Genomic DNA, 15,032 nt, shown 5'->3' with positions numbered 1-15,032 from the left:
TGAATTTATCCATAACTTCTATTTCCTAAGAACTTTAACTTCTTATCTTTTCATTTGCACTACCAATTCCGTGAGTTGAATTTCTTTGGGGGATTATCTTCCATAAAGTAGTGAAGACTTTTATAACGCCCTAGTCACAACCCTGAATGGTAAAGAACCCACAGGCTGCACTGAGCTAGGAGGTCAGCTGGGCCACTCACTAGCCAGCTAGGTAACTTGTTCTAGACACTGCAAGACACATCTTTAAAAAAAAAAAAATGACTTATCAAAGGCTTTGAAGGTCACCGACAATCATCAAAACCACAAGTGTTAAATATCAAGGGTCCTATGGAGTGTGCCGATAAAAGCGGTCCACGCAAAGTCCTTTCACTTTCAATCTGTTCACTATCAAGGTATAAAAGGGGATTCTTTTTCTCAAAATGTCTTCTGATATTTCTCCAAGGTCTTTAAAAGCCTTAAGTTTCTTCTCTTCGTAAGAAGTCTCCTTTACAGTTATACGAGGATGGGATTTGTTAGCACTTCTCAGCAAAGCATGTCTGTCCACACAGGTCTAGAAACAGACCAGTCGTCCCCACGGCAAAATGAGCTGAAGGCCACCTGGTGTTATCCTCAAAGATAATGTGTGTGCCTGGGTCTTTAATTTGCTTGTGAAGACTGGGGAGGCCAGAAAGGTGGGGAGAGAGGAGAGGAAGGAAGAAAGAATACATACATTGATTTTTAAACAGTATATGTTTAAAGTCAACCCAAGAGATTCAAGACATTTCAGATTCACAGAGAGCAGCTATGACCTATAGCCCCAGGACAGGTACCTTCCTTTAACCAGGTATAGGTGTTCTCTGCCATTAGGGGAATCTCAGTAGAAAATAGAGAAACCCTAAGCATGACTGGTAAACTCCCTTATGAAATTACTTCATATATCCTTTAGCATTCTAAATTCACACTCTGGTTCACAAACCCAGTTAACAAATGATTACCAGAAAAATCTCTTCACCAAGGTGAGCTCCGCAGCTTTCTGGCAATGGAATTGCTTTCCTACAATTAAACTTGTTCTTACGTTATGTTATGACAAACATGAAGCCAAGTGGGGAAGAATATTGTCTTAACCACATGGATCATCAGACAAAAGTTTAGAAAATGATGAGATTACACAGTCCCATCACTAAGACAATCATGTTAGTCAGGTCTACAATATTAGTATATGTGAAATGTTAGTGCTCTTATTCTGACTAAAATCAGCAGCATGAGAGCCATCGACCAAATGTGCAAGCCATTCCAAACATAATTTTATCGATTCTAAAATTCAGCCAAATTACATTCTTTTTAATTGTTGGCTGACCCGACAGAAAAATGTACAAAGATCTGGAGACCAAAAATGGTCAGCAGACATGGGAAAAAATGCACATGGCAATAAAATATCAAAAGATGTTCCACTTCACTTACAAAGAAAGGATCCCACATGTAATTCCTGATATGCCATTTTCACCTCTCACATTAAAAAGTTTTAACGGTTGGCTGGAAGATAGGAAAACAGGAAGTATCCCATTAATGAGAGTAGAAACTCATAATTTTGTAGGAATAGCACCATCTACCAGAATTTTTAAATACACGGTTTGCCCCACAATTCTTCTAGAAATTTATCCTACTATCTCACAAAGTGGACAAAGATGTATTCAATGTGTTTACTACAGTATTAGTACCAAGCACTAGAAATCTAAAATAGCCAACATTAGGGAACTTATGCCTTAAGGCAGGCATACCACGTTCTAGGGCAAAATGATAACAACAAAAAAAAATAATCCACACGAAAAGATATCCTAATTGAGTTACTGAACTTCAGCAACATAGATTTCTTCTAACAACCATGCAAAAAAAAGGCAAGCTATCTCTAACTGGGGTAAAGGGACAGCATTATATGAATTAGGCTAAACACACTTGTCCACACAACATCATTCAATGGCAAAAAAAACGGTGAGTATCAACAAAATTCTTCAGAAAAGAACGTATGACCCATGAGTATTTATGGATAAGAACAACAGGCAGGCATTTTCAAACATGAAATAATTTAGGGAATATAGCAACCAAAAACTCTATGAAAAGAAATTATCAGCTAATCAATGCTGAACAGATTAAAAGGATCAACAAAACACTCAATCCCAGAATATCTAAGAATCTGAAGGAAAGAGTGCAAACCAAGAATTTTATACCTAGCCAAGATATCCTTCAAGTATAAAAGCAAGCATTATTTCACCAAATAAGTCACCCTTTTTAAAAACTGACAATCAAATCTAGCCAACAGGAAGATGAATTAAAGATAGGAGATATGGAGGGGCACCTGGGTGACCCAGTTGGTTAAGTGTCTGACTTTGGCTCAGGTCATGATCTTAACGGTTCATGAGTTCGAGCCCCACATCGGGCTCACTGCTTTCAGCACAAAGCCTGCTGCATTCAGATCTTCTGTCCCCTCTCTCTCTGTCCCTCCCCCCACCGGCTCTTTCTTTCTCTCTCTCTCTCTCTCTCTCTCTCTCTCTCTCTCTTTCTCTATTATTTGTTAAATAAACTTAAAAAGAAAAAAGACTTCAGGTATGAAAAGACCACAGTTCAAAGAACCAGTGGAGAACAATTAATCCTTAAAATCTAAAACTAAAACTAAATACTGAGGAAATTATGGTTACGGAACAAATTATAAATGCTCTAAAGTAACGTAAAACAACAATCAACAATGAGAAGGGGAAAATAGAAGAAGTGCAAATGTTCTTATTTTTCCAATTATTAAGGTCACTGATACTGCCTAGAACTGAAACATGGAATATATTTATTAAAAATGATGCCATCTTGGGGTGCCTAGGTGGCTCAGTCGGTTAAGCGTCCAACTTTGATACTGGCTCAGGTCATGATCTTTCAGTCGTGGGATCAAGCCCCATGTCTGGCTCTGTGCCAAGCATGAAGCCTACTTGGGATGGATTCTCTCTTACCCTCTATCTGCCCCTCCCCTGCTCATGCGTGAGTGTGCACACTCTCTCAAAATAAACATTAAAAAAATGGGGGCACCTGGGTGGCTCAATTAAGCATCTGACTCTTGATTTCCACTCAGGTCATGATCTCACGATTTGTGAGATTGAACCCCTCACTGGGCTCTGCACTGACAGCACAGAGAGCCTACTTGAGATTCTCTCCCTCTCTCTGCCCCTTCCCCTGCTCACACTCTTTCTCGCTCTTTCTAAACAAATAAACGTTAAAAAAAATTGATGCCATCTTCTTGGGGTGCCTGGCTGGCTCAGTCAATGAAGCATGGGACTCTTAATCTTGGGGTTGTTGAGTTCAAGCCCCACATTGGGCTGTAGCTTATTTAAAAATAAAATAAAATTAGTAGATAAAATAAAAATGACTCCATCTTGTTGAAGTCTTTCATAATCTTTTCTCTTAACCTCCACAGATTTATCAAAAGCTAATAATTACTGAAGCAAAGATTTACTTGAAATCTGACAAGTCCTTGTTCAGTTTCATTGCTTTCTTTATGTGCTATGAAATACAAGTGACCTCTCAAGGGCGCCATGCTTATGAAAACAGTCAATCTCTTAAGGTCACACACGGATTACACTCCTACACTGTCCTCAAACTGACAAAGCTAGAGGGAGAGAGAGATGAGTGGATGCTGGGGGGTGGGGGCAGGACACAGAGAGTACTAGGCTTGAGGAGTTCTGTGGTGCTGGGGCAGCTCTGGACCTTGACTGTGGTGCAGTTACATCCATCAGTACATGGACCAAGCTGCACGGAACCATACACACAAGTGAGTGCAGGTTAAAAACAGGTGAAAACTAAGTAAGGTCTCCAGTCCAGTCGGTAACTGACAGGCACCAACGTCAACTTCCTGGTTTTGCTATTGCACACAGCTATGGAAGATGTCACCACTGGGAACTTGTGGTCCTCCTTTTGCAACTTTCTGTATTTAATTACTCCAGAAAGTAAAGCTTTAAAAAACAAAAATGCAACAGTTAATTGATTTTTCTTTTATTTTAAAAGTAACATGATTCCTCGGGGGTGCCTGTGGGGCTCAGTCGGTTAAGCATCCGACTTCAGCTCAGGTCATGATCTCGCAGTTCATGAGTTCGAGCCCCACATCGGGCTCTGTGCTGACAGCTCAGAGCCTGGAGCCTGCTTCGGATTCTGTGTCTCCCCCTCTCTCTGCCCCTCCCCTGCTCACGTTCTGTCTCTTCTCTCTCTCAAAAATAAACGTTAAAAAATAAAAAAAATAAAAAAATGATCCCCCAAATCAGCATGATCACTTTTGAAATGAAAGAACTTTAGCATTCCATCTCGCCTATCCAGATAACACACATCTACAAAGACATACAGATATTTATATGATGCTAATTATACTTTAGGGTAGTAGGATTAGGGGTGATTTCTTTTACCATATTCTTTGCACCTGTAACGCCTGATTTTTAAAAAGCACATGTCATTCTTATAAAAAACTATCCAGTTGTTACTTTTTTTAATTTTTTTTTTTTAACGTTTATTTATTTTTGAGACAGAGAGAGACAGAGCATGAACAGGGGAGGGGCAGAGAGAGAGGGAGACACAGAATCTGAAACAGGCTCCAGGCTCTGAGCGGTCAGCACAGAGCCCCACGCAGGGCGAACTCACGGAACGTGAGATCATGACCTGAGCCGAAGTTGGACGCTTAACCGACCAAGCCACCCAGGCGCCCCTGGTCACTCTTTTTTAAATAGAGAGATGGAACTATCTTCCCAGGTCTACTTAATTACTAACCAATTTAGAAACCAGTGATTTTTTGTTTCCCCAGCTGCATTTAGCTAATAAAATACCTTTACCTTTTCAGGGAGTCTGAGACCAGAGATCTTTTTCATGATAACCCTTATGTAAAACAGCAGCAGGCTACTCTAATGTAAATGAGCTCCCACATATGCTAAACCTAACGGACTTAGGTCAACTGACCTGCATAAAGAAATCAAGCCACTGTCCTTTCTGCTGATGTGCTGTGATGGGATCCAGCTACCACTGTGCCCTCAAGAGTCATGCTTTCTCTTGTCTATCACAGGAGAGGACATGCAGATACCTAGTTTCTCCTCAGTTATGAGCAAAGTTTTGACCATCTTGCCCTATTACTTTACAAGTTTTAAGGTTAGATGACTAGATGCACTGTTTTTCCTGGGACAATACACCCAGCTGGACTACATTTCAAGTAAATACATCTCTGTAGATGTGCACTGGCTTAAGAAGAAACCTAGCGAAGGAGGAAGAGGAGGAGGAGGAGGAGGAGGAAGGGAGGGGGAGGGGGAGGAGGGGGGGGAGGGGAGGGGGGAGGAGGGGAGGGGGGAGGGGAGGAGGAGGAGGGGTAAGGAGGGAGGAGGAGGAGGAGGAGGAAGGGGAAGAAGAAACAACCTAGTGATGTCAAAAAACAAAAACAAAAAAAAACACGGGCTGTGGAGTTAGAACCTTGGGTCTGAATCGCATTTCTATCAACCTGCTGTGTAATTTTGGACGAGGTACTTACATTATCCTCCCTGACCCTCAGTGTCCTCATCTTCCCAACTGTGCGATGAGAACAGAGAAGACCCACCTTGCAGCGCTGTCATTAAATTAAAGGAGGTACCGTATGCAGTGTACGTGAGGGCCCATCGACAATGGCTGCTGCTGAGTGTAATTATGAAACACACACAGACCTTCTGCTCCCTCTGACCCCCAGCTTCCTTCCTTTCCCATCAGCCTCCTGCCACCTCCCTCACTTCCCTCTGCGCCGTGAGTTTCCTCAGTATCCACAACCCCTCCCTCACCACACCCCATCCCCACTGCGCCCCAACAGTTCTTCCAGCAGCAATTGGTGGCTGGAGCCTCCCCCCTAAGCACACCATCTACACAGCATTTCTAACAACTTCCCCGGCCTGCTGTTCCCCACCTCTACGCGTCTAGGGGGAAAATGCTGTCATGCGAGCGTGCTGGCTTTGGAAAAACAGGGCGCCTGTTTGTGAGCGTGTAGGTTTTGGAAAAACAGGGTGCCTACTACATTCATACTCTATTACAATCTTACCACACTCTCCAAAAACTGCCACTGTCATTTACTACAGTCTAGGGCCTCCTTGACCTTCTTGAATTTTTCTTTTAACACCTGACTCTTTTGACTGCCTCAGTATCTACAGAATGCTTACAGATGCTGGAAATGCAAAGAGGCTGGAAAAGCAAAGAGGCCTAAGACTCACCCTGACACAGACTCTTAAAGACAAAGATCTAATCCTCCCCACCCGCAGACTTGGAGTGGGACTAAAAGAAAACGAGTTGAAGATCTCACACTGTGCTCCTCACGCTTCTGAATTGACACTAGAAGCATGTAGTCCTGTAATTCCTATATAATAAAAAACAATATATCAAAATAATAAAAGTCAAAAGAAAAAAACATAACTGTATTCAAAGATGATAAATGCTAAACTACTAGCTGAAAAGCCTTAGAAAGGTGTTTATGGTGACCTTGAAATGGTGGGGAAGGTGTCACCTGCAAAAATGAAGAAAAGGACATTAGAGCAGAGGGAACAGCACTGAGCAAAGACAGAAGTATGAAGAGTACTCACTGTTCTGGGAATCACAGGTGGTTTGCTGTGGCTAGGGAACATGTATAATTTGGCAAGTCTTTAAAAGATATTCCAAATACATCACTGTAAGCATTTAATACATCATCTTCATCCGTACTGAGAGGACTAAAAGTGAAATTGTGAAAATCCAGGGCCCAAGTGCTTCCCGCCACTCTGTGGAAAGCTTGGGTCTCTGCTCTGAATGATTTGGGGTCGAATGGCACGCTTCCATCTGAGCTCCAAGAGGTGGCTCTGGCAGGAATACAAAAGACGGACTGGCAGAGGGAGAACCTGGAAGCTGTCAAGACACCAAGACTGAAAGCAAGAGACAACCCTGACCAAAGTGGAAGGAATGGAGGGAAGGGCGGGGGTCAGAACACAGGTCAGCAGAGCATCCCCAAGTCTAGAGGCATAAGGTAAAGAGGAAGTTAAAGATGACTCAGGTTTCCCACTTAAGTCCCGCTTCGTCAATCGTCAAGACCTTTGTCCTGCCCGATGCCAATCACCTGCATCTCAACGTAGCAAATGCCCACCTCCTTCCAGAGCAAACCCCTTATTTTATCTGCATGGGGCCTCTCTCCTGTCATCTTCCTGTCCGTTTCTTTACCTATCACTTCCTCCATTCCACCAAATCCAAATCACCGATTAATTAAAACCTCCACTATTCCCAAACACCAGTTTCCCAAAGTCAACTTGAGTTTTTTTCCCTTTTCTTTATCCCTTAACTCTGGAATCCACTTTTTAAAAAATGACAACTCTCTCGCTCAAGTCTTCCTCACTCTAATTCCACACCTAAAAACCGACCTTTGGCACAGCCATACAGGCAAGGTGTCATGTCTGGTTTCCCACACCAATCTAACCTGTACACAGCAGATGGTTTTCCTTTAAGGAAAAACCAGCCAACAAAGCCAAACTCCCTACGGAAGGCCCTCCATAACCTGGTCGTAAACCACCTTTATGGCTTTCTCTCCAACTATTACATAACACAAACCACCATGGCCAAACCAGTCTATTCAATGGTTTGAACATTAGTTACACCCTTCTCTTCTGAAATATCCTCTCTCGGCAAGTTCTATTGGGCACAGGGAACCTAGCTTACTCCAGCTCTCTAAAGGCCCTTTGAACACGGGACACATCCACAGCATTCCTACAATGTAACTGTCTACTCTGCCAGAAATTGTTCCAGATTCTTGCCATTCATCAGTGAACAAAGTGAAGATCCCCAGCTCTACAGAGTTAACATTTTAGCAGAAGGAGATAACAAGAAATAGACCTCATAAATAACATCAAGTATATAAAATGTTTCAAAATGGTCAATGTTACACAGGGCCTTGCTGGTTCAGTCCCTAGAGCACTCGACTCTTGATCTCAGTGTCATGAGTTCAAGCCCCACGTTGAGCATAAAGCTCACTTCAAAGGTGGGGGGGGGGGCGCCTGGGTGGCTCAGTCGGTTGGGTGTCTGACTTGATTTTGGCTCAAGTCATGATTTCACAGTTCATGAGATGGAGCAAAGCCTGCTTGGGATATATATTCTCTCTCTCTCTCTCTCTCTCTCTCCCTCCCTCCCTCCTTTCTCTCTCTCTCTCTCTCTCTCTCTCTCTCTCTCTCTCTCTGGGCCTCCCCTGCGTGCATACTCTCTCTCAAAAAAAAAAAAATTTAAAAAAATTTTAAGGTAAATGCCACAAAAAGCAAGCAAGCAGGATGTGAAGGCGTGGGAGCCCTGGAGAGGGCTTGGGAACTAATCATCTCAGCTGTAGCACCAGTGGACAGAGGAACCTTGATGCACCTTGATGTGCGAGGCAGACAGAATGGATGGTGAGGAATTAGAGAGCACTCTTCCCCAGAGTTCTATTGCAAAGGGGAACAGAGAAACGGGGCAGAAGCTGGCCTGGGCAGCAGAGGTAAAGGTATTTACAATGAGAAGAAATAACACGTTTGTGTCCTACAAGTACCTAAAGCCCTACAAAGTCGTAGGCACTCAACAAATGTTACCTTAATTCCTTCCTTCACTTTCCCTTGACACCTGTTTTTGGTTATCTTTAGGGATACCTATCTGATCTTTGTAACTATCTGCAGACAACTTTTCCTAACCCTTCAAGATTCCAATACGCTTCCTGGGAAACCCTCCCTGGCCCCTCTCCTCAGTGAGTCTCCCTCAGATATGCTGCCTTTTTGCACCAATGCATTCTTCTACTATCACCCTTATCACAGTCTCTTGTAATCACCAGGAGACAGTCCCATCTGCCTCGTTAAACTGGCTCCTAGAGGACAGGGCAATACTAACCCTCTTGGGGTCAAAGTGTAACAGTTATGAGCTCTGACTCCGCTCTGACTCTGGAGCCAGGCTGCCTGGCTTTGAATCCCGGTTCCACCACTCAGTCACAATGTGACCCTGAGAAGGTGCCTAACCTCTCAGGGCTTTGAATGTTCTAATCCATAAAATGAGAAATAAAAATAGCCTCTACCTCCTGGCATTGCTTAGAGAAGTAAATGAGTGAACATATGTAAAATATGTGGTGTATGCTAAGCCCCATAAGTATTAACTATTATATTCTTATATCCACAGTACCTGGGATTGTACGCTTGACATAGGAAATCAATAAATTATTTTATGAATGAACTGAGGCACTAAAAAGCTCTCGCTCACCGTAGAGAATTACTTCTCTATGCATTACAGAGTTTGTGTTTTTCCCAGTAAAGTAATTCCATCATTTGAGCAATGTCATTTCTTGGCTAGTTAACCTGCTTCCCAGCCCAGCTCTAGCTGCGTTGCGGACGACAGAGCCTGAGTACTTCTGAACCTTTCCCTGGCAACTCTCCGCACCGTCATGGCTCTTCATACCTCCCAGGGCTCGGTGCGCCACGTGACACCATTAACGAACAAGGGGATGACACACCATTTGAGTGGCCAAACGGAAGGTGTGATTTTGCCTCCATTTTCGGGACCACTCACAGAAGGCAACATTCAAAAACATAAGAAGTCTTTGTAACCAAAGCACTTTTCTAAGCAACTAGAAAAACACTAACTTAAGCAAGAACTTGATTTTGCACAAAACTTCCACAATAACCAACAGCTCATTCAATATGAAGTAACCACTTTTCAGAGGAGTGGGAACCTCAAGATATTACATCACTGCAGAACTCGCCGAAATTCAACAACAACACGCCAATGAATTAATCAACTGTAGTTACAGTATAGCTGTTCTAGTGATTCTGTACTGCAACTACGAATCTTGTTTTTTAACTGGCTCTAAATTTGCAGGTCAAGATACCTCCTACAGGGAGGGTTTAAAGGAAATATCCATACTTCCCGGCCCCCATCACTGTCTACCTCAGGACCCAACAAAATGTAGTCGAATGACATCCCCCATCCTGTTCCATGATCTTCCACGTGGAGCAGCACAAGGCGCAGACAGTCCCCGACTTACAATGGTCCGACTTCAGGAGGACGCAAAAGCGATGCGCAGTCAGTAGAAACCATACTTCAAATTCTGACTTTGGGTCTTTTCCCAGGCTAGTGACACGCAGTACGAAATTCTCTCCTAATGCTGGGCGGTGGCAGTCAGCCACTGCTCCCAGTCAGCCACACGATCAGCGGGGTCAACAACTGCTACACCCACAACCATTCTACTCTTTTCAGTACCATATTCAGTAAATGACATGAGATATTCAACACTCTGTTGTAAGACAGGCTTTGTGTTAGGTGATTCTGTGCAACTGTAGGCTAACTTACGTATTCTGAACATGTTTAAGGTAGGCTAGGCTAAGCTATGATGTTCGATAGTAAATGCATTTTGACTTACAATATATTCGACTTACGTTGAGTTTATCAGGACACAACCCCACTGGAAATCGAGAAAGATCTGAACTACCAAAAGCACAGGCTCTGGAGTAGAGCACCTTGGTCCAAATGCCAGCTCCACCCAGGTACCTCCATCAGGTGTCATTTCCCCCCCTCGTAACAATGTGACCTCGCAGGGCTGGTCCAGTAAACCAGACCAGATACAGATACTGAATGACTGACAAGAAAAATGAACAAATGAGAAACAGCTAGCTTATAGCAGACACACAACAAATGGTGGTTTTCTCCTATTACACCATTTTCATCTCATCAGAATTGAAGTTTTACAAAGAAGACATTAAAAAGGCTCAAACGTGTCAACTAATGCCCTTAGTTAAAAGTAAAAATGTTAAGAGGAAAAAGTTCCCGGAATAAAGAAAGAGCTGTGATCGCAGGGAAAAGCTCCTCCTCCTGTAAAATACACACCTGGCAACAACTTCCTTGCATTCTGAGGACAAGGCCTGCCCCGTCCACACCCGACCCTGGGATACCTATAGGATATGAAACCCTGGTGTCAGAACTGAAAAAATGTTGTGATTAGAAGGTCCTAGTCTCAGGGCACCTGGGTGGCTCAATTGGTTAAGCCTCTGACTCTTGATTTTGGCTCAGGTCATGATCTCGTGGTTCATGAGTTCAAGCCCCAAGTTGGGCTCTGTGAAGGCACAGAGCCTGCTTGGGATTTTCTCTCTCTCTCTCTCTCTCTCTCTCTCTCTCTCTCTCCCTCTCCCTCTCCCTCCCCTCCCTCCCTCTGCCCCTCCCCACTTGCACACTCTCTCTCAAAATAAAGTCGTTTAAAAAAATTTTTTTTTTAATTTAAAAAAAAGATCCTTTTCTCATCACATCCACTGTGGCCACCCCCTGGGTGCTTAAGTATGTGAGGTCTAGGTTACAAAAACCTTCACTTGAAACTTACCCCCCCCCCCAGAAAAAGACATACAAGGTAAACATGAAGTCAACTACTTTACAATAATTGCTCCCAGGTGGCCATTTTCAGGATGCTCTGCCTGCCTATTAATGAAATCTGAATGCAAGGGTGCTGGGCTAGCTTAGTCAATAACCAATAAAATTCTGCCCGGGGTCCTAAAGCAACATTCTTTGCAAACTCCCCGAGGGGAGGAGCTTATCTGCTTTTTCATCTGACATTCCCTAGAGCCTGCCGTATAGTGGGGACTTAAAATCCACTGAAAGATTTGGACACCCCTATGCACGGCAGCATTACTCACAAGTCAAAAGGTGCAAGTTAACCCAGGTGTCCATCAACAGATGACTGGACGCACAAAATATGAGCTTATAGGAGTTTTATGTGAGTTTACACCCACAACAGAATATTACTCAGTGTTAAAATGAAGGAATTTCTGACACATGCCACAACATGGCTGAACCTCCAGGACATTATACTCAGTGAAATAAGCAGTCACGAAAAGACCCAATACTGTATGGTTCCACTTACATGAGATACAGAGTCAAATTCACAGAGAGAGAAAATAGAATAGTGGTCGCCAGGGGATGGGGGAGAAAGGAATGAAGTTATTGCCTAATGGATGCAGTTTCAGTTTTGCGAGATGAAAAAAGTTCTGGGGATGAAAGCACAACCATGTGAATGTACAGTGACCCTTGAACAACGTGGTTTTGAATGTATTTCCTCTTCTTTATGATTTTCTTATTCACTTTTTTCTCTAGCTTACTTTCTTGTTAAGAATACAGTATATAGGGGCACCTGGGTAGCTCAGTCGGTTAAGCGTCCGACTTCGCCTCAGGTCATGGTCTCCCGGTTTGTGAGTTCGAGTTTGTGAGTTCGACCCCCGTGTCGGGCTCTGTGCTGACCGCTCAGAGCCTGGAGCCTCCTTCGGATTCTGTGTCTCCTCCTCTCTCTGCCCCTCCCCTGCTCATGCTCTATCTCTCTCTCTCTCAATAATAAATAATTGTTAAAAAAAAAATACAGTATATAATACACATGACATACAAAATAAACGTTCATCAACTGTTAATGTTATCAGTAAGGCTTCCGGGGAAACTAATAGTAAAGTTTCGGGGGAGTCCAAAGTTATACACGATTCTCCACTGCATGGAGGTCAGTGCCCATGACCCCCATGTTGCTCAAGGGTCAAGTGCGCTTAATGCTGCTGACCTGTACGCTTAAAAATCATTAAAATGGGGAGCGCCTGGGTGACTCAGTCAGTTGAGCGTCCGACTTTGGCTCAGGTCACCATCTCATAGTTTGTGGGTTCAAGCCCCGCATCAGGCTCTGTGCTGTCAGCTCGGAGCCTGGAACCTGCTTCCAATTCTGTGTCTCCCTCTCTCTCTCTGCCCCTCCCCTGCTCTGCCGGGCTGTCTCTCTCTCCAAAATAAATAAATGTTAAAAAAAAAAAAAATTTTTTTTAAATCATTAAAATGGTACATTTTATGTTCTGTGTATTTTACAATCGAAAAAAGAAAAACAAGAAAATTAATTTGAAAGAACAAATGAAGGAAGAAATACTGAGTATTATTTTCATCACTCACTAAATGTCTTATCTCATACCTTTGGATTATTCATTAGGGCGTTCCTAGCTCCACATTTTACAGATGAAATTGGGACTCAGAGAGCTTAACTGATCTGCCACTCCATTACACATAGGACCTACTACACAGTGCTGCTCACCATTAATGGCCTAAGCCCCACGAAGACAAGGCCTATGCCTGAGGTTGTCCCTCTATGCCCAGAACCCAACACAACACCCACAGGCTCCTTGAGTGTTTTAAAAATCCCATTGGCCTGAACGTCTAGATCACAGATGTCACTGTGTCCCTTTCTCCACGAAATCCCCAACAGGGGTAAACTGGGCAGCCCGAAGACCACTTCCTTCTCTGGAAGCGCACAGACACAGGCTGAGCAGTCAACCGCTCCCCCAAGGGCTTACTATGTACCAGGAGTTGGGGCAGATAAAGGTTCAATTTCATCTTTGAGAGAACTGAATCTACTTCCATAGAGAGATAAGGCTCAGAAACAATTACAACAAAAAAGACAAAAGGCTTAATAGACAGGAGTACATAAATCTAAGGGAATACTGAGAGTGTCTATGGGTCTGAAAAACGTGGCAAGTTATCTTCAGAAGAGGTGGCTTCTGAGCTGGATGTGGAAGGATGAATAGTTTTCCAAGCACTACCAGGGAAAAGGCCAGAGCACGAAGCAGAAAGAACAGCAGACTGGGTGTCAAAAGAGCACCCCTGTTCCCGACTTTGCTGTTATCCAGATCAGTGACCTCTGCAAATCGCAACCCGTTTCCTCGTTTATAAGCCTACAGCAAGCCCCCAAGTCCAGCTCTGTGTGTTCTACCTAACACAAGCTCTGAAGTCAAAGTGCCTAGGTTCAAATCGCGCCACGGTCACGTAAGAGTGACCTTGAGCTGGGTTATTAGTTGCTCTGTGCCTCAGTCTCCCCACTTCAGGAGAGAGCTGGTGTGCTCCTTAAATAACACAGGTCAGTCGCTCAGCACATAGTAAGCCCTCAATAAATACAGGAGAGCCCCCGTCAAACATGCCACATTGTGAGAGAGGCAAACGCCAGATGCAAGGGGAGTGCCGGCTGCGTTTCCAGGTCCCTCCCAGTCCTGAGACATCCCGGGGGGGGGGGGGGGGAGGGGAGCGCCGAGCCGGGGCTGCAAAGCCTGCACGCATGTGTCACTGCTGGGCTCGGCACGCGCCTCTCCCCGCCCCGAGGAGAAGCGATGGCTCAGCAGTCCCGGGGCCCGCTCCCACCCCTCGGGCCGGGCACCGGGGCGGGAAGGGGCTCGGACCCCACTTACCATGCTGGCCGGGGGAGGGGCGGCTCAGGTGAGCTGGCTCTCGAGCTTCGGACACGTCCCGCTCGCACAGTTCAGGTCATGGTCCCGGCAGGTTCGGGAAGTCCCCCGCCCATGCAAAGACAACCGCTGCCCCACCCGGGCCCCGCGGGGACCCTCTAAAAAGAGCTCGGCCCCCCGGCCCGCCTCGCCGGGGACCCCCGGAACAAATTCATCTAGACCCACCCGCCCCTCCCCAAGGAAACTGAAAAAGCAGGAAATGGGGCTCGGAGGCCGGCGAGGAGGGCAGCGGCTCGGGGCCCCCCGCCCGGGCCCGACCCCCGAGGGGAGGCTCCGGGCCCAGGCAGGGGCTCCCGGCCTCCGCGTTCAGAAGCGGCTGCGGGCCGGGCCCCGAGGCTGAAGGGGAGGAGGCTGAAGGGGCCTCGGCGGCGCAGCCCCGGCGGCCGGCTCAGGGTAGAGGCCCGGGGGCCCGCGCTGTCCTCGCCGCCTCAGCCCACACGGCCGCCGCCGCCGCCGCCCCCCGGAGCATCCCTGCGCGCGCGCCCGCCCCGGAGCCGCCCGCTCGCGCCGCGCGGCCGCCCCCGACCAACAGCCCCAACGCGCCGGAAGTGGCGAGCGCCCGGCGCGGCCCCACGGCGCGGCCGCCGGGCTGCGGCGCTGGAACCGGACCAATCCGGAATCGAGCGGGGAGAGGGTGGGGGGGCGCGGGGCGGGGCCGCACCTGACGGCTCCCGCCTGGCCCCGCCCCCGCCCGGCCCCGCCCGGCGCTCGCCGCCCATCCACGCGGGCCGCCGGCCATGTTGGTAAAGGGCCCGAGCCTGCCAT

The 15,032-nt window shown here is 45.9% G+C and overlaps 1 protein-coding gene across 7 annotated transcripts in view; it reads right to left on the bottom strand.

The window, feature by feature from the left end:
• The window catches only part of XPO6 (exportin 6), a 102,474-nt gene extending 87,777 nt beyond the window's left edge, over positions 1 to 14,697 (bottom strand). The window contains exon 1 of one of the 7 annotated variants that reach the window (XM_047087410.1): positions 14,211 to 14,697. In XM_047087410.1, the coding sequence (XP_046943366.1) occupies positions 14,211 to 14,213 (3 nt within the window). In that variant the 5' untranslated portion in view covers positions 14,214 to 14,697. Of the gene's footprint in view, positions 1 to 6,584; positions 6,859 to 14,210 lie in introns of those variants that run through there. The other 6 variants (XM_047087408.1, XM_047087407.1, XM_047087409.1 and 3 more) reach the window with 6 other exon arrangements.
• Positions 14,698 to 15,032: the final 335 nt, after the last annotated feature.

Source organism: Lynx rufus, unplaced genomic scaffold (assembly GCF_022079265.1).
Source record: "Lynx rufus isolate CCGP_SWC_20201006 ecotype Redwood Valley unplaced genomic scaffold, mLynRuf1.p SCAF_23, whole genome shotgun sequence".
Lineage (NCBI taxonomy): Eukaryota > Metazoa > Chordata > Mammalia > Carnivora > Felidae > Lynx > Lynx rufus.
The sequence above is the reverse complement of the archived record's forward strand: the minus strand, read 5'-3'. Positions and strand labels throughout refer to the sequence as shown.